Source organism: Pteropus medius, unplaced genomic scaffold (assembly GCF_902729225.1).
Source record: "Pteropus medius unplaced genomic scaffold, Ma_sr-lr_union100, whole genome shotgun sequence".
NCBI classification, from domain to species: domain Eukaryota; kingdom Metazoa; phylum Chordata; class Mammalia; order Chiroptera; family Pteropodidae; genus Pteropus; species Pteropus medius.
In genome coordinates, this window is record NW_024342474.1 from 6139177 (window position 1) to 6163945 (window position 24769).

General features: G+C 36.0%; 1 protein-coding gene, 2 long non-coding RNA genes and 1 other non-coding gene across 7 annotated transcripts in view; 3 read left to right on the plus strand and 1 right to left on the minus strand.

Moving 5' to 3' along the window:
• LOC120605010 (uncharacterized) overlaps positions 1–24769 on the plus strand; it is a 91812-nt gene that overhangs the window by 2059 nt on the left and 64984 nt on the right. The gene's annotated exons all lie outside the window — the stretch shown is intronic.
• On the plus strand, positions 35–21540 carry LOC120605011 (uncharacterized). Its single transcript, XR_005653486.1, has 3 exons — positions 35–1987; positions 3333–3434; positions 21453–21540. It is a non-coding gene; the product is annotated as an uncharacterized LOC120605011 (long non-coding RNA).
• LOC120605161 (U6 spliceosomal RNA) lies at positions 8462–8565 on the plus strand. Its single transcript, XR_005653536.1, has one exon. It is a non-coding gene; the product is annotated as a U6 spliceosomal RNA (small nuclear RNA).
• CUNH12orf56 (chromosome unknown C12orf56 homolog) overlaps positions 17629–24769 on the minus strand; it is a 70148-nt gene continuing 63007 nt past the window's right edge. For 3 of the 4 annotated variants that reach the window (XM_039865898.1, XM_039865900.1, XM_039865899.1), the window contains one exon: positions 17629–23013. In XM_039865898.1, coding sequence (XP_039721832.1) covers positions 22902–23013 — 112 coding nt within the window. In that variant the 3' untranslated portion in view covers positions 17629–22901. The remainder of the gene's footprint in view (positions 23014–24769) is intronic. The other variant, XR_005653483.1, reaches the window with a different exon arrangement.

Consider the following 24769-nt stretch of genomic DNA (forward strand, 5'->3'; position numbering starts at 1 on the left):
TTTAATTGACCTAGAAATAGAGAAAAACCTTCTAATAATAAAAATTGGAAGAAATTACAAATGAAGAGATTGACTCAAATATATAGAAACATCAATAAAATACTATATCCATCTGGAAAAAAACATTTGTAATATATGTCAGACAAAGGTTTAATGTGCTTCATATCAAGGTCTAGTAATCCTAGAAATGCAGATTAAACTTCTATTTTTTACCTATCATATTTTTTTTTTAACTTTTTTTTAAGTGCTGGTAAACATGCAGTGTGTTCTTATTCATGGCAGATGGGATTGTAACTTGGTATGACCTTTCTGGAAAACTTGGAAATACAGTATATATTAAGATTAAATGAGAGTACGTGTACAGTGTCTAGTCTAGAACAGTGTTCAAAAACAAAGTAGATGTTTAATAAATATTAATAATACCTATCATTATTGTTACTAAGATGTTTAATATTAATAATACCTATCATTATTGTTACTATTGTTATTGTTATCATTAGCATCATCATACCTTTTAATCAGCTGAGCACCTAGAATAATACTTTACACTTAATAGATGTTCATTAAATATTTGGCCGATTCTTATGATTTGCACAAAAATTTTATAGGAAAAGATATAGTTAACGACATCCAAAGCTGTTAAAATATGAAAGTTAAAAAGCAAGGAGTTACTGTGAATGATCATATGGTTCAACCTAGAAACACGATACTTTGTATAGTAGCAATAAATGTTTGTTATTGATAATGTTAGCTATCTATTGCTGCATATCAAATAAACCTAAAACTTAGCAACTTTAAAACAACATAAATCATGTATTATCTCACAATTTCTGTGAGTCAGGCTTCCAAGAGCGGCTCAATTGGGCATTTCTGTTTTGGTCTCCCATAAGGTTCCAGTCAAATGTTGGCTAGGGGTGCAATCATCTGAAGATTCTTTTGGATTAGAGAATCCACTTCCAAACTGACTCTCTCACATGTCTGGCAAGTTGGTCCAGGCTATTGGCTACATTGGCCTCTTCACAGGATGGCTTGAGTGTCCTCACAGCATGCCAACTGGCTTAACATGGAGCAAGTAATCAATCTAAGAGACCAACGCAGAAGCTGCAATGCCTTTTATGACATGGGCTTGGAAGTCACACATCACCTTGACCACATTCAGGGCCAGCCTTGATTGAATTTGGGCAGGAGATTAGGGAAGGACATGAATGCTAACAAGCAAAGATCAATGGAAGCTGTCCCAAGGTCTGGCTACTACAGTTGTTGATGACATTTCCAGCATGGAAGATATTTATCTGTCTTCTTAAAAATGTCTAAGGATGGAAGCCCTTAACTGCTTCTATAGTGATACTGCTTAAGAAGTTGTTTCTTAATTTAAGCCATAATCTCTCCTGTTAAGTCTAGAAAAATAACTCTGCTCAAGACCATTGATTTGATACTACTCTTTATAGGTTCTTTGAAAATATCTCTAGTGACAATGGCAGTGTCAAAACTATTTTAGTGATAACCTATTTGGGGGGCAAAAGGACATTAAGGACAGGGCAAAGTGTTCATTCAGCCATCACTTCTTTCATTTATTTGATAAACAGTGGACTAAATTTTATGTATGGTCAATATACAGATAAAGCAACATACACCAAAAATAATTTTATAATTTAATGATTATGTCAGTTAATTACGATCCAGATTTTATATTTGGGCTTACTTCCCCTTTGTTAGTCTATTTTCTTGATATAATACTAATATAATAACAAAACTGTCATTGATTTAGCACTTACTGTGTTTCAGGTGCTTCACTAATCTTCCAACAAATCTTAAGGGTAGATGAAGTTATTACCATTTGCTTATACAGAAATTAAGTAATGTGTCCAAAGTACACACAACTAGTAATTGAAAAGGGCTGAGATGCAAACCAAGATCTGTGTCTCTTTCCTCCACAAACATGGCTGCTGTGAGTTATCCACATACACATATTCCTCCCACCTCAGAGGTAAGAGACTTACACCTTGTTATTCAGGCATTTTCAAATTGTTTCTGCAGTTATCTCCCTTATTATGTTGACAGTATGGTTGAAATATATGATTTCAGTGAGTAATCTTTTTGGTTTACCAAGAGGAACTAGATATTTGATATGGAACAACCTCTTTCATTTTCTTTTCAGAATATTTACTAAGAAATACCAGACAATACCATACAATTAGCAACATATTATATAGCCTTTTAGTACTGAACTTGCAACTAAATTACTTTCTCTGTTGTATGTAAAAAATTCTGACCCCCTCCAAAAAAAACACTTTTTTTTTTTACATTTAATTAACTTCTCATTTGTTTTTCTATACATCTAAATACAAAGTGATTTTGAAATCACGATTAGGGGATTATACCAGATATTGAGTTGAGGAACTAATTCAAGCTTTAAGAGAGGAAGAATATTTTAGATCTATTCTCTCATCATTGCCTAATATTGATATAGAGCGGCATTGTCCAATAGAGTAGTCACTAGCAAGATGTGGCTATTTACATTTAAGTACATTGAAGCCAAGTAAAATTTAAAATTTGGTTCTTCATTTGCACTAGCCACATTTCAAATGCTCGCTGAGGTTAGTGGCTACTGTATTGGATGGTACAGGTACCAAAATTTCCATCATTACAAAAAAATTATATTAGGAAATGCTGGAAAAAAAAAGTCAAAGAATTTTACAGATAAAATAAGACAAAATTAACAATAAGGTCTATTATTTTATTTCTATTTCTTATTTTCTTCTTGACAATATCCACATGTATGTTTTATCTTTAAAATGTATGTATATACATATTTCTAAAAACAAAATAATTATAGCAAAATTTATTGAGTATTTAATAAATTCCAGGAATTGTGCTAAGTGCTTTACATAAATTAACTCATTTAATCTTTAGGACAATGCCATGTTCAGTGTGGAAAATTTAGAAAATATTTTTATTAAAAAAAGAGAGAAGACCAACCTTAATCCCCGAACCCAGAGACAATCACTGTTGACATTACTAGTGGATGCTGTGGTGTGCTGCCCAGATCTCAACATACAACTGCCAGGAATGTTGGCTACTGATTGCTCATAATTGAATTCCTCTTCAAAATTGCCATCTGTGAAGGACAGTGTCTCACCTAGGTTATAGCCTCTCCTTGGGGGCAGCCCAAATCCAATAACTGGACAATTGTGGAGGTACAAAGACACAGTCCCTCAGTTGGGACAATCTGAGACATCCACCTTTAGAACTTCTATGGGACTGGTTAAAGCCCCTGTGGCAACTGCCCTGCAGTTCACCTTCTTCCTCTGCTCTATCCTGCCTCCGTACAGGTGCTGGTCCTGAGAGTCCTCTCCAGTAAAACACCTGCATTCACATTCCTATCTCAGAGTCTGTTTCCTCAAAAACCCAACCTTTGTCAACATTTTCAGAGTGTAAGTTATAGATTTTTCTTTTTGAATATATCTTTAAATTTTTTAAATCTATTTAAACTTATTTCTCCCCAACAAACTTGATGTTTTCTTATCATTTTATGTGTTAATTTTTTAGTTAACAACATTTTATGAATAATTTTGCATGTCATTAAGTTTTTCTATGTCATAATTTTAAGTCACCTGGGATTTCTGTGGCACATCATATTTAGTCTTCTATTCTTATCTATTTTGCTGTTTCCTGGATTTCACTGTGGCAGACCCTAAAACTCAGTAAATTAACACCAATTCCCAACTTCCCTCTCACTTGCCTGCCTCTAAAAGGAAACCAAATATTCCCAGGTATTTCATTTTCCAAACATACTTACAACTAGGGGTGGTGTAAATTCCAGCCGTTGGGAAGTAAGCTAAAGATTTCTGAGGCTGAGGTGGAAGTTGCAGGAAATTTTGCCTTCCAAATAAAATGGGACAGCCTAAACTGGTATCATTTCTTACCTAGTCTTTTTACTTTGTTAGGAATGAGATGTCTAGAGCTATAGTAGCCATCTTTCATCCACGAGGGAAAAATTAAGAAAATTAAAGGCTTCTGGCCTTGAGATTGTTCAACATTTAAACCAATGCCAACAGCCATCTATCTCTGGATTCCTTGTTATGATGAGAAAAAATAACTATTGTTTTAACCTATTTGTGTTTGGGTTTTCTGTTATTTACAGCTAAAGTCATTTATAAATGTCACTTTCTGACATTCATGATTAGAAGTAATACAGTGATGAACATCATTGTACATAAATATTTTAATAGCAACAACTTAACATCAAAGTCAGGGAGGAAGAGAATTAGGATCCTGCATTTCCAATGTTTCTTCTCCTTGACCATATGCAGCCCTGTCTTTAACCTTTCCATTTTCTTTTTCTTGTGGGGACCAGAAAAATAATGCACATAGGGCTTCCTAAATATTTCTAAAAGGCAAGTAGTGGGAATAGGAAATCAATCTTTTATAAATCAGAATCTTATCTCTTCAAACAAGATATATTTAAAATGTTTTTCAATTACAGTTGACATACAACATTATATTAGTTTCAGGTGAACGGCATAGTGATTAGACATTTGCATAACTTACGAAGGGATTACCTGTTAAGTCTGGTACTCATCTGACACCTTATGTAGTTATTACAATATTATTATATTCCGTATGCTGTACTTTACATCCCTGTGATTGATTTTGTACTGGCAATTAATACATCTCAAATAGGCTATTTTAGTTAAATATACCATGTGATGGTGTTCATGTTCACTAATACAGAATCAGCAAGGTTTCTTTTTGGAGCAAGTATTGTGTGAACAGGGTGGCATTTTAGACTGTGTCATGAATTAACTCTCCACATATTTGACTGGCAATCATTAAGGTATCTCTAGGGTTAAGATACTTTATCACTTTAGAATAAACATGGTGAATCAAAGAAGTTGAACTGAACTACCATTTGTAGTCAAAAGGAGCATGGTTAAATTGAAAAATAGATATTGAAATTGTGTCTGATTTCAGCTTTCTAGTGGCTGACACTTAATAATGCAAAACCTGAATCTGATGAGTCTACCTCCATGACTCCCATTTACTCTCCAGTCTTGAGGTTGTTTCTAATTCTGCAGCCCCAGAAACCTCATACTGGCTGCTTCTGGTTCAAAGTAAAGGCATAGGTGTGTTTTTCGATATCATAGGAAATCAGAGTATCTAGGACCTGAAGTGTCCAAGATAAAGATTCTCTGGCTCATTTCCGCTAGTGTATTTAGGTCGGAAGATGGCTCCAGATTTGACCAGCCTGCAGGCAAGTTGCTCCAGACTAGACTTTCATTCATGAGCACAGAATAAAACTTGACTGGCGTAAGCAGCGTAGTGGAAAAGCAACCTAAGGAAATCAGATCTGATAAGGGGTTAATATCCAGAATATATAAAGAACTCCTACAACTCAACAACAACAAAAATATAACCTGATTAAAAAATGGGCAAAGAAGAGCTACAAATGGCCAACAAACATATGAAAAGATGCTCAATATCACCAATCATTAGGGAGATGCAAATCAAAACCACAATGACATATCACCTCACACTCATTAGGATAACTAATATTAAAAAAAAAGTGTTGGTAAAGATGTGGAAAAACTGGAAACCTTGTACACTGTTGGTAGGAATGTAAAATGGTGCAGCTACTATGGAAAACTGGTGGTTCCTCAAAAAATTAAAAATGGAATTACCATATGATTCAGCAATCCCACTTCTGGGTATATATCCAAAAGATTTGAAAGCAGGATCTCGAAGAGGTATTTATACACCCATGTTTATAACAGTATTATTTACAATAGCCCAGAGGTGGTTGCAACCCAAATGTCCGTAAACAGATTAGTGGATAAAGAATATGTGGTGTATACATACAATGGAATATTATTCAGCCTCACAAAGGAAAGAAGGAAGGAAATCCTATGATATGCTATAACATGGATTTTGAGGATATTATGCTAAGTGAAATAAACCAGTTACAAATAGACCAATACTGTATGATTCCACTTAAGTGAGATATCTAGAGTAGTCAGATTTATAGATGTATATTGGTGTTGCCAGGGTCCCTGGGAGTCAGAGGAGAGAGTAAAGGGGAATTGTTATTTAAGGAGTATAGAGTTTCAGTTTCACAAAACGAAATTGTGAGATTGTTGCACAACAATGTGAATATACTTAACACTGGAGGAAAAGGAGATCAAGATCTTAAGTGGCCCACAACACTTAAAATATTTAATATCTTGACCCATTACAGAAAAAGTTTGCTAACTCCCTACAAACTATTATGTATGGCACATTTTGCATTTTTTGCATTCTGTTGGTATATTAGATGCAAGAAATAGGAATCACTCAAACCATTTTAAGTGAAAAGGGATTTAATACAGGGCAACAGGAGCTTACGAAATCATTGAAAAGACTAAAGGAAGGGTCACTTAGTAGGGCCTCCAGGAATGAATGATTCCTAGGATAAAACTGCTGGACTGGTCAACTGGGAGAGCAGCTGCCTCTGCAATAATCAGAAAGTTGGGGAGTCAGGAGTCTCCACTGGTAGAGTTGAGTTCAAAGACACCACTGTAGTTGTGATCCAAAAATCAGGAAGCCACTGCTACCCCTACAACTACCTCACGACACCTATGGAGTTAGTACCCAGACACTGAAATAATGCTGCAGAAAAGCCCAGTGTGTCCACGCTGAATTTGCCAGCAGAAACAAAGCAGATAACCCCAGCCTGGGATCCACCTTCCAAGTGCTTCTAATTGGCAGAAGCAGAACCCTGACTTTAGAGAGATGGGGAAAATGTGGTTTTTCTTTCTTTAGCCCCTGCAGTTCAAGAAAGCACTCTGGAGATTTGGAATAGATGCTGGTTTGTGGCTTTAGGCTCTTTCCAACTCCTCTCATCTTTGGCCAACTCCTTCCTCATTCTTTTACTTGAGAAACCTCTGCTACTGCCCTTCCTCCACCCTTACTGGATGGAATACGCTTTTGTGAGCTTCCATAGCTCTTAGCTCTGCAATGTGTATATCACTCCATGTTTTAACAGTCTGGTTTCTTCCTCCATTAGACTGCAAGCTCCTTGAAAGCAGAAACTCAAGTCTTATTTATCATTGTGTAGGAGGTAATTGGTATATATTTGTTGAGAATAATAAACAGTTCCTATATTATAACATCCCAGATAGCATTTCTTCTCCTATTTTCTTTGTTACATACTCTCATGTGCTGATATCTATATACAGTGAAAACTCAGTAAATGTTAACTTTCTGGCTTTCTTTTTGACATAGCAAAGAGAAATTCCACTGATACACCATATATATGTGTATTCTTGTTTGACTCTTTATACCTATATAGGTTAATAAATACTGTGGAAAAGCTAATATATACATATACACATACACATTCAAATGAGTGTGTATAAAATCCTCACAACTATCCTATTTTGTAGACACTATTTTTTTCACATTTTATAGATGAAGAAACTGGGGCTAAGAAAAAATAAGTAGCTTAACTACTGTTACACAGTAAGTAGCAGAACTGAGACTCACCTTAAGTCTGGCTAATACCAAAATTTATACTCCAAACCATGATGATGATGATGATGATAATTGTGATAATGATGACGGCTGATAATTCCAGACATTGCGCTAGGCATTTTAGAAGCTATATACATCCTCATATAGAACTTATGTTTCATAGTTATTACATGTGGTAAGGTGGACAAAGCTCTTGATATCTGTGGCTCTTCCTGGCTCTGCTACTAATTCACTGTGTAACCTCAGGTAAACTACTAACCCTTCTGAGCTCGTTTTCCCTACAAACCAGTGAATGATCTTTAAATAGTTCTAGTTCTAAAATTCTAGAACTGAATAAATTCTACTTTGTTTTTTACTCCATAATTATTCTGTGTAGTGTGACTTTTCTCACCCTTTAAATTCTAAGTTCCTATAGAATCTCAATTTTTTTTTTTTATTGTTTTCTCACTCTTCCATAGTACCTAGCTTGGAGCTCTGCATACTGTATAGGCTTATGAGAGGTATATATGTAGATCGAGATGTGTCCAAGGAGAAATACCCATCTTCACGAGAAGCTGTACTTATTGTCATGTGTTACCTTCTTTGGGGGCTGACATTCAGATGTAATTTAGGGCTGCCTAAGAGAAATCAGCACTCAGCACCTTTGGAAATTTTTCTGTACTGAGAGGTTAGTTTCTTATCCTTAAAGCAGAGCTGTGGTCACTGCCTAAGCATCTACTCCTGTGACTGAATGCAGAAATGTTTCTTTTATGAAAATTGTGCTATGTGCCTGTAAAAGGGTGTTGGGCTGTAGATAATGCCAGATACAGTAGGGAGTTTCTACAGGGAACCAGTTTTTATTCTGTTCCCTATCTTTATAAAGCAATCAGAAAATCACAAATCATTTTATAGCTTTTCTGAATCTTTGAGGAATCACTTTTTAGAAAATGAAGTTTAAAAAAAAAAGCAACTAATGCTCCCTTCGGAAGCACATATACAAAAATTGGAATGATGCAGAGATTAGTGTGGCCCCTGAGCAAGGATGACATACAAATTCATGAAGCATTCCATAAAAAAAAAAGGAACTAGAATTTTCCCCAAACGTGTGAAGAATGACTTACACGCAATGCAACTATATCTGAAACTCTGACTTTATAGTTCAGTTTTGAGAAAGCTACCTTAAATACAGCTCAAACGAGAGAATTAAGCCAAAAGGCATGTGACTAGGGAAAGAAAATAACTTTTAAAAGTAGCTATTTTTAGCTACTAGTTTATATTCTGGGAGAATGGCAAAATTTACTTCTGGGGTAAAAGGAACTTTTGTTTGAGGGAAAAAAAAGATGTGCCTTTGGGGTTGGGAGTTAGTGCATGTGGGGGAGGGTTTGACAACAAGAATTACATTGCTTGGAATAATAAAATTACAGAGATCTAGACCTGAAGAACTCAGAGAAGAAGTGGAGAAGGAAATCTAAGCAAAATGGCAGCAGGCAGAGCCTGAGGAGAAAATACAGGGAGAAATTCCCTATGTTGAAAATGGCCAAAGAACTTTTGGATGCTTATATTTCTTGTCCTGTGCTATAATATTATCCCCAGACTTTCAATATAATAGTCTGTTATAAACAACCTCTTGTATATGTGGTACTAGGGGAATTAATGAGGAGAGGACAGTCGTCACAAGTAGGATGAACTGGGGCAAAGAGAACATAGTAACCACAAGAGAGACAAAAACAAGAATTTAGAGTAAGAGATGGTCAAGATTTCCTTTTTGACCTTGGGGAATCATACCTGCATATTAAAGGATTGGAAGCCTGGATGTTTGAGGTTATTCCAGACCACACATGGAGGGGTAAAGCCTGATCACTGAGCAACGGGAAAAACCCTAAACTGTCCAGGGTCCGCATGGATCAGTCCACATGCTTGTGGTTCCATTTTCTTTAAGGACTTGAATAGAGTGTATCCATACAGAAAATTGGAGATCGATATTAAGAATTATTCATCTGACTAGAGAAACTACATATTTAAAAACAAAACAGAACAGAACTGTGTGACCTGTTCATATACAGATCTGTGCATTTCTTAGTAACTGTCACCATGGTAGCAAGGCAGTAGACAAGGGTGCCTTCTTAGCACAGTACATATAAAGGAGAGAGATAACAGCTAATCAGGTACTGTCTTATACCTTTCTTTACTTAACATGTTGATCCTATATTGCTATTAGCCTCAGACACTTTTCTCCCTAATAGCATCAAGCACAGTGTTAGGACTATATTACTATATTAGGAACTCAAATATATATGCTGATTGACTGAATTAAATAAATGGTGTTTCTGCTATGTCTCCTTTCCAAGCTATAGTCACCTGGCAGACATTTGATTTAAAAAATGGCTCCTACCTTTGTCTAGGAGATCAAAACTAGGCCATTTTCCTGATTGGGCTGGCCCAACGTGCTTTTCAGGTTGAGGGGTTGAAAGGACAGCAGTTAGGTACTCTGAGATGTTATATTATTAGAAGACTAACATGTGAGTGGTAATAGAAAAATAAGTGAGTTCATTTTCATCAGTGAGGCTATTCAAGGACAGGAAACTTTGTATAAGGACTTGCGGTGCTGCTTTCTGGGTGCAAAGACAGGTTTGGCAACGGTTTCTGAAGTGTTTGATGTCAAGCTGGAGTTAAAACCCTGCGGACAGGAAGTTCACGGATTCAGGCTTCAAAGTGAGATAGCTTTTTAAGCCCCTACCCCAACCTTATACAGAATTAACACTCAGCTTGGGAAGGCTACTTATAACTCCTCGAATTAATGATAATCTTTTATTATAGCCTTTTTCCTAATATATTCTTACATTTCATTTTAATTGTCATCTATATAATTACTCTGCATGCCAATTACTTCCACTTCTATTTTGTAATGTTTTATTATTTCATATTTCTTTTTCAAAGTGTTTAAATGTAGACACATCCTCTTTATTTTAATAGCCAGCATGACCATATTTGCCACTTTAAAATATGGATTCCTATAGTTTCAACAGATCCTCAAAGTGTGCTACCTCCGGCTGATAGATTTTAGTATTCTAATCGTGTTCAATGCTGAAAACAGCTGCAAGAATTTGTCCTTGGAATTCTTTAGCAGTAGCTTCCAGTTGATAAAGCCCAAATTTGGCCAGTCTAATGGATCAGCCACTGGAACATGATTATCATCCTATCACTCTCACTGGGACGAACTGAGCAGAACCAGCCTCTTGTGGAACAAACTGCAGAAGTCACTATTCCTAAAGGGAACAGGTTACATCTTTCCAAACCTAGTAAGGAATTTGACCTAGTTCCTTGAAACTAGGGTATAACTGGAAAGTATAATTGGTCGCAAATGTGTTTTTTCTTCCTCAAAATTACTTTTGAACCCCAGTGAGACAGACCAGGCATCTCTCTTCACATGGATTCAGACCACCACCATTCATAAACTTGACTAATTCAATATGAAACTTGGGGAGCAGACAAATAATGTGACTTCATTTTATCAAAAGAATGTTTAGGTCTATGTTACAAAAGTCTATGAATATACAGATGATGTGGTTATAGCAGTCAGTTCTCCTCTGTATATTTTTGCCACTGTGTTTAGCATAATACCAGGTGCTCAGTGAATGTTTGTTGAATGAGTGAATGAATGTGAAAAGCTCCTCACAATCTGATTCCTACCTACTTCTCCAGTTGTATTTCTTACTGCTTCACCTTCAAAAAAACCCTATAATTTATTGTCTGGCAAAATAGCACCTCAGTTTTCTAAAAACTTCTCCTGCTTTCCCACTTCTATACCTTTGCTGTTGCCATACCAACTGCCTGGAATACTCTTCTCTCATAACTATGAAAATGTTACTATTTCCTTATCTCAAATGGTACTTCATGAAAATTTTACTAATTATCTCAGTAGGATATTAGCCTTTACACCTTCTAACTCATAAAAATTTGAACATCTCATTTATTAACTACCTTATAATTATTTTTGTGGTTAACTTACTCTCCTTGTCATATAGTACACACACACACACACACACACACACACACACACACACACACACAGTAAGCTTCTTGAAAATAGACACTGGGTCTTATTAATCTATACAGTGACTAACATAGTTGACGCTCAATAATTGCTGAAATAATTACAGTAATCGGTTTTGCTAATGCTATACTATGAACCCCAGCAAATTTTTATCATTTTTCCTAAAATCTAAAAGTTGTTCTCATATATGAACATTATTCAAACTCCAGAATTAGATTCAAATTGTACCTTTGTCAACATTTTCTTTCTTGTTAATTCTGTAGGAGATTAGAGCAGATATTAAGTGTCTTCCTTTGTGTTTTAAATGATCATGGACTTGTTTGGTTCTTTTAGTGACATGATTAGCATCATTACAATTTATATCTTCTGCTCTTCAAAGAAAATCTTTTGAGTATTTTTTCCTTAAGTATGTATGTATTATTAAATTCTTAACTCCTCTAATCATTGCTGCCGTCTTGCCTGCATTGCTAAAAGGTGGCATTTCTGTCCATTCATCTATTTACATATGAGGTAGAGATTTTCATGGAGACCCTTGAGGCTGTGCTTCTACATATTATTAAACATTTTTTGTCTGCAAATGACCTCTTCTTGACACATAATGATAAAACCGAAGATTCTCTTCCTTTTTTTTTTTTTTAATTAACTATCACCACCTGCTAGACATAGAGAGGAGATGGAGCACAAATTATCCCAGAATTGATCCTGGAAATGAATTGGGAAACTTCCCTCTTGAAAGCAGAAACACTGCTATGTGCTTTAATTCCTAAAATTTCTAGCCCTCCTGAGGAAGGTTTGTAATATTTGGGAGATTCTAAGGATTTAAGATAAAAGATACAAAGAGGCAGACAAAATTTTCCTTTACAAAATTTGTGATAATCTTTATTCTGACCAGTGTATGGGCAGTAGTCCTGGATTACAACTTTCCAAGTCTCTTAAAAGCATGATTCCTAAAATAAATGCTCCTCCATTCAAGCCCTCACCAGTTTTTATTTTAAATAAAGTTCTCTCTTAATCATTCTCCTTCTCTTACAATGCAGCTGTGATTCTGCCTATTTCCTCCTCTACCCCTCTTTCCCTAACACCTTTTCTCTTTTTCCAATTATATTTCGGTCCTTCTTTTTTCATTCTCTTTATTCTAATTTACATAATAATATTTACTCATAAAATACTTTTCTGTTTTTGAGGTAATTTCATAATCTTATCTTAATTGATCTTACTTTTCAAAATACCTATTGCTTATTGATTCTTGAAAACTATCTAAAATTTGAATTTCAGTGTCTGTAAATAAAATTTTACTGGAATATAGCCATACCTATTCATCACATGTTATCTATGGCTGCTTTTCTCACTACAACAGAGTCAAATAGTTGCAACAGAGACTGTATGGCCTACAAAGCCTAAAATATTACACTATCTGGCTATTTACAGAAAAAGTTTACCAACCCCTTGTCTATAACATAGTTGAATGAGACTACAAAAGATCTGAGATAGAAAGAAGGAAATATAACTGCCCAGTGAAAATGGATTTTTTAAAAATAAAAACAGAATGCAACCAGGCAGAACAAGGTTACAAATCAGGATGTTAGGGAGCTTAGGTAGACCACCATATTCTCACCTGAATCATTATTATAAGATCCTTCCAAATCTGAGCTCTCCCCATCTTGCAAATTTCTCCCAGAGTTTTATTCCTAATCTATTGCTCTGATCATATATTGTTCATCAGAAACCTCCAGGGGTTTCCTATGCCTGCAGACATCTCAGGACTACTTAGCCAGGGTCCTGAGTGATCTGACTGCATCTTAATTTTCTGGCCTTATTTTCCAAGACTCAACTTGGATAGAACCAGACACCCAGCCTGAATTTCAGGATTCTGCGCTTCTGCTCATACTTTCTCTTCTACTTAGAATGCTCTTCTCTTCTTCAAGTTGTGTGCATACTCACCATCAAGCTTTATCAAGTCATTATTTTGCCATGTTCTTTAGTTTAAAAAAATACTACAGAGTTAGATATTTTAAAAATCTCCTCAAATACAAAATGTTCTGAGTAGGACTCCTTGATGCACCCAACCAGAATTAAACTCTTCTTCCTATGAATTCCCATAACATTTTCTTTGTACCTCTATCATCTGACCAATTCTGCTCTTGTAAAATATTTTGAGTATTTCTTACTATTTCATTCCCATAGAGTGGTGCGAAGGTTATTTTAGATAGTCCAAGGAAAAACATTAAAAACTTTTAATGATATTTATTTAAAAATGTACATTAAAAATATGTGCACATGAGTATTTAAAATATATATGATATCAACTCCATGATTTCTCAGATAATTCTTTAGGACATGGCTAATGTAGGTAGAGATGTTAGAAAATTGTTGAGTAAATAGTGATGTTAGAAAAGTATTGAGTAAATAAAAATACAGATGATATAGCAAAAATTTTGAAGGTTATACTCAAAATTATTTAGCTTAGAGAACTTAGCCTATTAGAACAGGGATCCAACTTTATTTACATTTGCATACCCTAAGTATTCAGCTAACCCAGAAAAGATGCTTATTGAGTTGAATTTATTTTTCTCTGGGACAGCGAGATCCTTGAAAATCTTCTGACAAACCTTCTGACAAACCACTTTTAAGACATTTTTGCCATATTGAATGCCCCTGACATGCATTCCATGAACAGATGGTGCTTTTTTCTCCCCTCTCCCTTCCTTGTCTGTTATGACAAGTTGCCCCAGTTGGGGCTTGATAAATATGAAATAATGCTAATAATAGTCATCTTCTGAAGAAATGAGGACTCAAGGTTGCCAGAATGCTCTCATTAGTATCATTTCAATAGACCAATCTCAGCAAATTTCAGTTTGTGGAACATTTTTGTTCTTGGATTTGGTCTAGGGCATACACACACACACACACACACACACACACACACACACACACACACACACACTTTCTCTGAGAATATATATTTCTTAGAGAAATATTTCTCAGTCTCCTTAAAAATCAATATTTTGTGGCATCTTTTCATTACTGTTAACTCTGAAGTCATGTTGGCTACTGAATATGGTCTTGAGACTTGGCAGTGAGGAATCATTTTGTTGTGTAGCAACCAATACACAGTGCTAGCCAAATTATGTTTTAGTTATAAAACTGCTGTCCTGTCTTCCAGCTTTTCTGAGTAAATGTGACCCTTTCAGAAGTTTCACTCCTCCTGCTCTAAAATTGATGCAGGACAAGGCAAATTCCCCAAGTCAGGGGGAGCTCAAGTCTTGCACCAAAAGAGAAAGTTCTTGGCTGAGCACAAGAAAGAATTCAAATGCATGCCAGAGTTAGAGTCAAAAAGAAAGTTTTTTAGAGAGGGGGTAATGCTCCATAGACAGGAAAATCAAAGACAAGAAGCAAAGAAAAAAAAAAAAGCTGAGACAAGAAGAAATAGTTTTGGGGAATCCAGTTTATATATCATTCTTAGTTTCTGTGAATTATAGTTTTAAGACTTTGTTTACCCATTTTCCTTTGATGAGAAGTTATTAGACAAGGAAGTGAGAGAAGATAAGAGTATGTAGCGTTAAAAGGTAAAACATGTAGCATGAAAAGGCCTACTGGCAATTCCCAGCCTTTGATCCATAGGTTCCCAATGATTTTAGCCATAGGAAATGATTTTATTTTGCGTAAGGTGCCACTTAAGGAATTCTGTTTTCCTGTTTTTTCTTCATGGTGTGGGGAAATGGTTTGTTAGCCATCTCAGCAGACATCTTTCTTCGTTCTGCAGGTTTCCACATGGTCTGGCTATAGGGCTGATCAGCATATTGCAGTTTCTGAATATAGCTTGATTTAACATTTTAGTTCTCTTGACTCCTCCCTACATGAAAATGACCTTATATGTTGTTAGGTATCAGAGGATCCTAATTGTGATGAAATCTTTCACTTTATTTCTTTTCTTATAGGCTGTGTTTTGAGGTGGTGTTTGAAGAGTATGGAAATTGGGGGTAACCTCTGAGGCCTCTGAGTCACAAAGGGAGATTAGAATATGTCTGAAATTTGGATTAACCCCCAAAGCTTCATTCATATTAGATAGATAAACATCTGAGAGAAGACTGTGAAATTTTTATAAATGGCTTTAACTTCTTTGTTTCCTAACTCCTACTGCTAAAGCACAGGTCCTTTCTGACCTTAAACCTCCATGCCAGTACTGGCTTATAACCGGGGTATAGAATCTTATTTTTTATCATCCAAATGAGGACATTTTTGAAAATGAAACCGGGTGCTGGGAAAAAAAAGGCATAAACTACCAAGGGAAACCATGATGTTAAGTCACCATACTTAAAACATTTTGAGGCCCTTATCCTATAGAAGAACCTACCAAATTGAGGTCTAGATTTCAACTAGAACGTCTGAGTTTTCTTAGAAAATTCAAACTTTTTTTCATATCAATGAAATGCCTGTGTTTGCGTTGTTTGCACCGATCCACTGTTGTCTCTGAGTGGAAGAACTTTAATTGTTCCTTGCCAAAAAGAGAACAGAAGCAGAATTCACACATAGTGAAATGTTTAGCCAAGTGCAAGTCAAACACCAGCACGGCCTGTTAAATAAAGACATGTAGTAGTTCTGAAAGAGAAAAGTGAAATATGATAGCACAGAATACTGAACTCAAGAGCATATGTTGTATATTTTACCAAACGCATTTTGCAAGAGGAGATGGAGTTTTAGCAAAACAACATGTATGAAATTAATGATAGTAATTTGTACTTAATTTTATAAACTTTTAAATTATAAATTTGTGTTGATTTTATATAGCATAAGGAGCTTTGTTACAATTAGAATTATGTTAGTACACATTAAAGAATCACAACAACAAAATAATGAACGTCCGTAGGAATTGTAAAAGTTTAAGAATCAATGCACCTGGTTAAGAGCACAGTTTTGCTTTTATTCATCTTCCTAATCCAACTCTGCCCTCTGGTGGTTACATTTGCTAACAAGTAAAATACTTTACTCCCTTTATATATGTGTCCTTTCCAAATTTATTTGTAGGTCAGGTGTAAGGAAGACAGAATAATTTCCCTGTAGAAAAATGTTATAAATAATGGCAGATGTTTCAAGATAGCCCACAAAAACCCATAGTGGCCCTGTGTCACTTAATCCACACCCTTCTTCTCCCTCCTCTGCCCTCCTTGCTGGCAAAACAAACAAGTCACCATATCCAATCACTGCTATCACCACTGCTACTCTGTCCCATTACAACCAGGAGTAGAAAAAGGAGGGAAAATTGGTAGTGCTTCAGTCAAAGCCAGCATCTTTATTTAAAGGCACAGCTTCTACCCTGAAACCCACACCACTTCTGGGGCCTTCAATGGAGTGGACCACCCAGAAGGAAACTTAAAGGTGTCTTTGCCTCTCTCAATCTTGGGACAAATATTAAGCAAAGCTTGCTTCCTTTTCTCTTGCTCCACCCATATCCCTTCTTAGTTCTCCAGAGTCAAAGTCACCTTCCAAGTAGAAGGAAATAAGAAAAGAAAAAGAGACCAGAAAAAGATAGAAAGAAAACCTTTTGATCCAAGGTTTCCCTAAACCCAGAATCCAGTGATCTCTGAGATATATAACCAATAAACTTTCAAAGACTTGTCTCCTCCAAGCTTTATAACTTACTCCACCAGTCCCTTCTTGGGGCTGGCTGAAAGGGGAAGGGTTGAGAGAAGAAGCAATCTCAGTCTAGTTGGTGTACATCATATGCCATCAACACTTAAGTGATCAGCTATTATTTGCACTGTGCAATGCATAGGCATAGTGACAGTGTGGACCTTGCTGTGTCAAAACAGATATAAATCCCATCTTAAAGGGACTAGAAGAGGCTTGTGGAATATTACTGAATCCATTTAAAGTGTCAAAAGGGAAATTTTAACAATGGAGAAAAAAACAGCTGGAAGAACATATAGACACTTAAGTAAAACACTAGGCTGGTTAGAGCGACCTGGTTGTGGTAAATTATTTAATTTGGAATTACCCTAACAATGATTTAATGTTGCATAATTTTAATTAAAGGAAAATGTTCTTGTTTTGTTCATCTATTACTATGTAATAAACCACTCCAAAACTTAGAAGCTTAAAGTAACCCTTTATTTAAAAAAATTGAGATCATAGAAACAGAGTAGAAAGTTGTTGCCAGAGGCTCAGGGGTGGGAAAATAGGGAGAGGTTGGTACAGGATAAAAACTTTCTGTTATAAGGTGAATAAGGTCTGAGGACCTAATGTATAACATGGTGACTATAGTTGATAACACTGTACTGTATAATCAAAATTTGCTAACAGAGTAGAATTTAAATGTTCTCACCAAAAAAAAAAAAAAAAAGTAAATACACGAGGTGATGGATGGATTAATTTGGCAGCAGGAAATCCTTTCACATTGTATATGTATATCACATCATCACATTGGACACTTTAGATATCTTACAAGTTTGTCAATTATACCTCAGTAAAGCTGAAAAACCCAGCCCTGTATTATATCTCACAATCTGTGGATTAGCTGGGAAGTTCTCCACATCTCGCTTGGGATCTCTCATGAGTTTGCTGTGATACAGCAGTTGGGGCTGGTGCTCCTCTCTATGGTCTCCATCTACACGTTTCTTTAGTCCATTCTTTCACTCAACATAGAAGAGACACTATGTGCCAGGTGCGATTCCTGGTATTGGGTTGTACTATTGAACAAGACAAATGAGGACCAGACCCTCATGGAGCTTATATTCTTAAATACTTACACTGCAAAGAATAAGCAAGTAAATTTACACATTATAAGGTGATATAGGTGGATAGGAGGCTACTTTGGGGCAATCAAAGCAGCTCTCTGTGGCATGACATTTGAACATCTGAGGAGAAAGCATTTGCTAGTGCACATTTTCAGGGCCTGAAAGAACCTGGTGCAGGGCGGGGGCGGGTGGGGTGGGTATTCATTTGAAGGAAAACCATATGTTTGGGGAGTAGTAAGTGAGGAAAGAATGATTGGATTAGGTCACAATGGTAGTCAAGCCAGGTCATGAAGTTCCTTGAAGGCCATGGTAAAGACTTTAGACTTCATCCTAGGTAATGGGAAGCAATGGAAGAGTTTTAAATCAGAAATCGTATTGATTTTCTTATTCAAAAGATCACTCCACTCACCTTAGAGATCGTAGGTGTCAAGGGTGAAAGCAGGGTCACCATATTGGCCATTGCGGTAGGTAGTGGAGGTTTGGATGATGGTAGTAGCGTAATTATGGGAAGTCAGTAGATTACAAATACATTTTGAAGGAATTTATAATAAGCACTGCTGATGGATTACATTTGGGAAATGAAGAGAAAAATAACAGAGTTTTCTCAAGTTTCTCTTTCAAGCGGTAGGCAGTCAATCACTGAGGAGAAGACTGGTGAAAGAACAGATTTTTATTGGTGGGGAAGGCGGTCAAGAAAATTTCAAATTCTCTTGTACATGTTTAAGTATGTTATGCCCACTCAATAATTTGTAATTGAACTATATGATTTGATTCAAGATTTATCCAAATCTGTGTAGGAATAAGCCATAATAAAGCGCCATACTATCTGGAAAATTGGAATAAATGATACATATTTAAAGTTCACTAAGCAAGTTAGTGTTTCTGTTAAGATAATAACTACCACTTACTGAGGGATTTTCATTTGTTTGGACCATATGAAATTGTAGATATTGACAGTTTCGAACTTGCAAATGGCAATGCCATATGGTTTATCCCAGTATATACTAGCCACAGAACTACTTGTTTATATATAAATGAATGAATATTCACAAAAACCTTCAAAGTAGGCTTTTTATTATCTTAAAATTGATGAAATGAAAGTTCTGAAATAGGTTAAATAACCTACCAAAACTGATTACAAGGAAGTAGGTAGGCAGGAGTCAAAACAAGTTCTTTTTGACATAGCATCTGTACTCTTAGCTACAAGGTGATACTACTCAGATTTCCAGCCATGCTGAAATGAGTCATGCTGCCTTCTCCAAAATGAGAAAAGTTTCAAATCCAAAAGACACAGCTATACAGACACAAGAGTGCTTGGTCTGACTGGATGGAGAATTGCTATCTCCCTCCTACAGAGAACCAGAGCCAAACTCAAGTGGACCTTAAAGGCTGCTGCTGCATTTTAGAAGTAAATGCAATGAACAAAGAGAAATCAGACAGTGAATTAACACTATTGAAAGTTACTCAGAAATTCCCATCAAATTCATTCCTTCAAGAAATTTCCAGCTTTTCTTTCATATTTATCACATATATGAAATAGAAAACAAATGATTCTCACCTCAGAAAAAGAAAATATAATGCCACAGGTTGAAGCATATCACTCTCACCAAGCTTTGACCACTTTTATCAAATACCTTATAGCACGTTTATTACTGTACTGTCAAGCATTCCTATATACAATTGAAGGCGGCACTACCAGTAACTGAGTTCAAATGAAAAAATGTAAAATATACTATTGATTATAGGAACTTTAAGCTTTTCTCTCTTTACAAAGTATCTAGATTATCTAGATTTCAGTAAAATGAAGAAAGTCTTCATTTATTTCCTCTAACACTACCTATGAATCAATTAGGAATTCTAAGTACAGAAAAGCTACGTCAGTTTTATCAGTTAATAATTAGCTATTCAATTCAAGGCTGAAAAAAGTTTTCATGACTAAAAAGCTTTCTGTCTACCCTTGGGAAGAATATTTCCCACATAGCTTTTGCATTGATAGTGTCATTTAGAGCCAACAATTCTTCATGATGTTGAGTAGAAAGAGTCACTTGTCAATTAAATCACACTCTTGTTAATGGAAAACTGAATTTTCAATTTAATAACTAAATGAATTTGTTCTTCAATGCTATATAGATCAAGGGTTCTCTGAGTTTATTAGTTAGTCCCCAAATTGGTCCAGAAAATAAGAGCAGTACTTATTAATCTGTAATTTCTCAGTCATCTTTGGTATTATGTTAATAATTAATACCATATACCGATTCCTTACTACATGCCAGATGCCACGATATGGGCTTTACCAACACCTTTTCATTGAAATCTCCTAACAACCCTGTGGGATAGGTTATATTATCTTTGCTTTGACCGAAACTTAAGATGTTAAGTAACTTTCCAAGGTCTAAAACTAGTGGAGAGCTTGGATTTAAACTAAATGATTTTGGCCTCAAAACCCATGCTCTTAGCCCTTATATTGTGTGAGAGTGTACATATATGTGTTTGTTTTTACTGGTAGAGCTGATTATTGTGAGTGACTGTACTCTTAGTAGGGGTCTGGTAAATGCCAATGCTTGTATTATAAAGGTGGTCAAAGTCCAGAACCTTGAACCCACCCTGAAAACTGGCTATGTATGCTTATCTTTTTTGGTGATCCTTTGTTATTTATGTGATTTTCATATTCAAAATTTTTCTAGTTAGGTTTCCTGAAAAATAATTGTTTTGTGCTTGAGGTCAATGTTTAGTCAATCAAATGTGTCTGATCATTAGAAAAGATGGATTATTTAGTAATTTCTTGGCTTTGGCAACAATGCAAAAGACACTCAGTAGAAAAGAATCGTGGCAAGATAAACCTTTAAAGTATCAACTTCTGGGTTTTCCCTGCTTTCCCAAACTGTACAAATGAATAGACATGTGCCATAAGAAAATCAAAGTGACAGATATTCAACCAAAAGGGCTACTGACTTAGAAAGATTCAGGTACATTCTGACAGAGCTTTTGCCCCTGGAGATTAGATAAAGTGTGTTAGATAAAGAGCAGTGGGAGAGAAGAGGTGACATGGACATGAAGGTACATGGGAGAGAAATGCCAAGCCCTCTCTAGAGCCTTCACTACTCCTAGCCCAGAGCAAGGGCACTGCTTAGAAGCTGAGGCAAACCTGAATTGATTCTCTAATTGTCTTTTTGTAGGTTCCACCATTCACCAGTCGTCAACCCACTGTCCATCATCGGTCCAGTTTGAAGTGTTGCTTGTCTGTTTCCCAAGAATCTTTTCATATTCTTCTGATCAACCATCTCTCGAGAATAATCCCCCATCTAACAGCCCAGGACATTCATAAATATCATTTGGCTCCCCTCTCTGCCCTCAAATTGAGGAGTAGAAGACTTATAGTCCTTGATGGGTGATGGTGGAGAAGGCTTGGACACTATGCAGGGTGATGTTGGTGACAGCTCAAAGGGAAATGTTTAGTCTAAAGAAAGCAGGATTATTTGGAATCAATGTGAAATCATTCACTGAGCCAAGATAGTAGAGGAATGCACTACTTACTCCATTACAGAGTGTTAAGAAGTGTCTTTCACAGGCAGAGAATGTTAGAGCTGGTAGAGAACTTAAACAACTTCTAGTCTCACCCTTCCATATATGAGAAGAGGCGCAGAAAGGAGACATGACTTGTTAGAGGTCAAATAGCTGGTTAATGGCAAAGCCACAACCAAAAATAAGATGTCCTGAGTGAATATAATTCTGTCTCCACTGCACAGCACAGGCAGATCTGGCCTGGGAGCTCTTTCTTTGGAGGTGGATTTCTCTTCCCCAAGTCATGCTAAGTTGAGTGGAGGATCCAGTTCCTAAGTTCTTAGAAGCCCAAATTCAATAGCTCACAGTGATATCAAAGTTAAGTTTTTGTTGGATTAAATTAGTTTACTGTCATAAGATACAGTGAAAACATTTTTTTAAAATGGTTGAGAGAGCATAACTGCATATAGACAATTTCTCTTTCACAGAGATTCTGAGACTACTCACTTTAGCCCACAGGTGCCTGAAACAGAATGGCAAAATGCATTTAATTTTGTTGAAGAAAGTACAAGCTTCTTTCTCCATAACAAATGAGGAACTGATTTTCATTACGCATGTGTTCTTCTGCTCATTCTTCCATGAATATTCTGTCACTAAAATTTTTACAGGTTTAGAACGAGGGTGTTGCCGTATTGCTCAGTATTTCTCTAATGATCACTATGTAATTTATACTCCCCACAACAATTTATCTTTAGATATTTTAGTGGCTTCCAGACACTCACCAACAAAACTCATCAGGTTGCACTTTTCCATTTGCTCTCCTTGGCTTCTGTTCCCTTCATAGTTTTTATGTCTTCAGAAACTTTTTTTTTTTAGAGAAACACTAGTTTTTAGCACCACTTTATGCATGTCAATGTATTTAAAGTTTTTTTGTGTGTGTGACAGATTAAAAAAAAACATTAAAGACTTCTCTCTCAAAGAAGGATTGGTGAAATATTCCAATAAAATCTTTGTTTATAAGACACAGGGATAGCCAGGTACTACATAGATCAAAAAATGTTTCTCATAAATATTAAGTTGATTCCAAATTAACATTTTATACTCAATTATTAACATTTCACACACTATTTCTGTTCAATCAATTTCAGAACTTCATGAAAAAGTTGAGTAGTAGGCTGGGTAATAGGATAACACAATGGGAGCCTTTTTTCCAAGGCTGGCATGTGAATAAAGTACCTGCAAATTAAAAAAAAGAAACAAAATAGCTTAAAAACAAGAATTTTCACACTGGTCACATCAGTATGTACATACTCACTGGCATGGGGTTTTTGGGTGTGGGAGTCTCAGCTACGAAACTCATCGAGCATCCTCAGCCCTCCAACCTCCTTCATTTGTGACCTCGAAGATCTCTGATATGAGTGCCTTTCGGCTCACTGAAGCACTTTACTTCAGCCAAGAAAGTGAATTTCATGAATAATGTATTAGCCATCAAAGCATTAATAAGGAAGCCAGGATTGTCCTCACCACAGTATGAGCTGAGGCTCCCACTTCTTGTTCTCTCAGGCAATACGCAGTGGGGAGTTGAAAGGAAAGAATTAAGCTGTGGTGACCACCAGGGCCAAGTCAAGAGAGGAGAGTTGGGTTCATCCCCATGGCCTCAGGAAAAGTATAAGATAGGCCAGGGGAATAGATAATAGTGGGAAAATCTTTAGCCATCCCATGAAATGGCTTTAAAAATTGGTTTTCAACCCTGGGTGCACATTAGAATTACCTGGAGAGGTTTTTTTTTTTTTTGCTACTTTGTTTATTTTTTAATGTCGATGCCCAGACCTCACCTCAGACAAATTATAAAGAATTTCTACATATGTAACTTAGTTATCAGTATTTTTTAATAATTCCTCTGGTGATTCTAATGCACAGCAAGTTGAAAATCACTAGTTTAAAACAAGGATCACAAACCTAAATGCCCACAGGTTACATATTAGGAGTAAGAGTAAGAGTAAAAATAAAGAGAGGATAGAATGACAAACTATACAGTATGTTATAACCTAAGAGGGTAGGTGCTGTTGAGCTCTGGTCAACTATATATTGTCACGTAGAAGTGTGACACCATTTTTTTCAGTTGTTCTGATTTTTAAATGTGCATAACTAATTTTTAAAAATTGGGTTATATGATACATGCTACAACATGGATGAACCTTGAAAACATTATGCCGAGTGAAAGAAGCCAGATACAAAAGGCCATATATTGTATGATTCCATTGATATGTAATGTCCAGAATAAGCAAATCCATAGAGACAGAAAGGAGGTTAGTGGTTGTCCGGGGCTGGGGGAGAAGAGACTAGGTTATGACTGCTTAATGGGTACCAGGTTTCTTTGAGGGTGATGAAAAGGTTCTGCAATTAGTGGTGATGAGTGTACAACACTGTGAAATGTATTAAAAGCCACTGAAGTGTACACTTTAAAATGTTTTAAATGGTGAATTTCATGATATATGAATTTTCTCAAAAAAAAAAAAAAAAAAGGTTAGGAAAAAAGATTGAGCTGTGTGGATCAACTTAGAGTAGGCCCAACAAAACCCTTCTTTATAGGAGCAAGAGTGGAACCTATGGTGTAAAACCACATGGAGAAAAAAGAGGATCCAAAAATTGAGCTGAAAATTTTTTTAAAGCCAGTCTAAGGCCATAATGTACGCTTCCACATCTTTTTATTTCTCATCCAAACTGGTTGCAAAGCTCTGGCTGCTGCACTCTTTTCATCTTAAGTCAGACACAGTCTGTTTTTTCCTTGATAGGTGCTAATGCAAGGCTACACAGATAAGTACATTTGGCTTTGCCAGCCTATAAATAGAAGTAGGAACCCCTGAGGTGCAGAACAAGCAGGCTGATGAAACCAAAGCTTGCTACTACTTCTCTTTCTTGGTGCTTTGTTACTAAGAGTGAGAGGAGTAAATGAAATAAACAAAACCCCTAATAACCTCCTTCATTAATT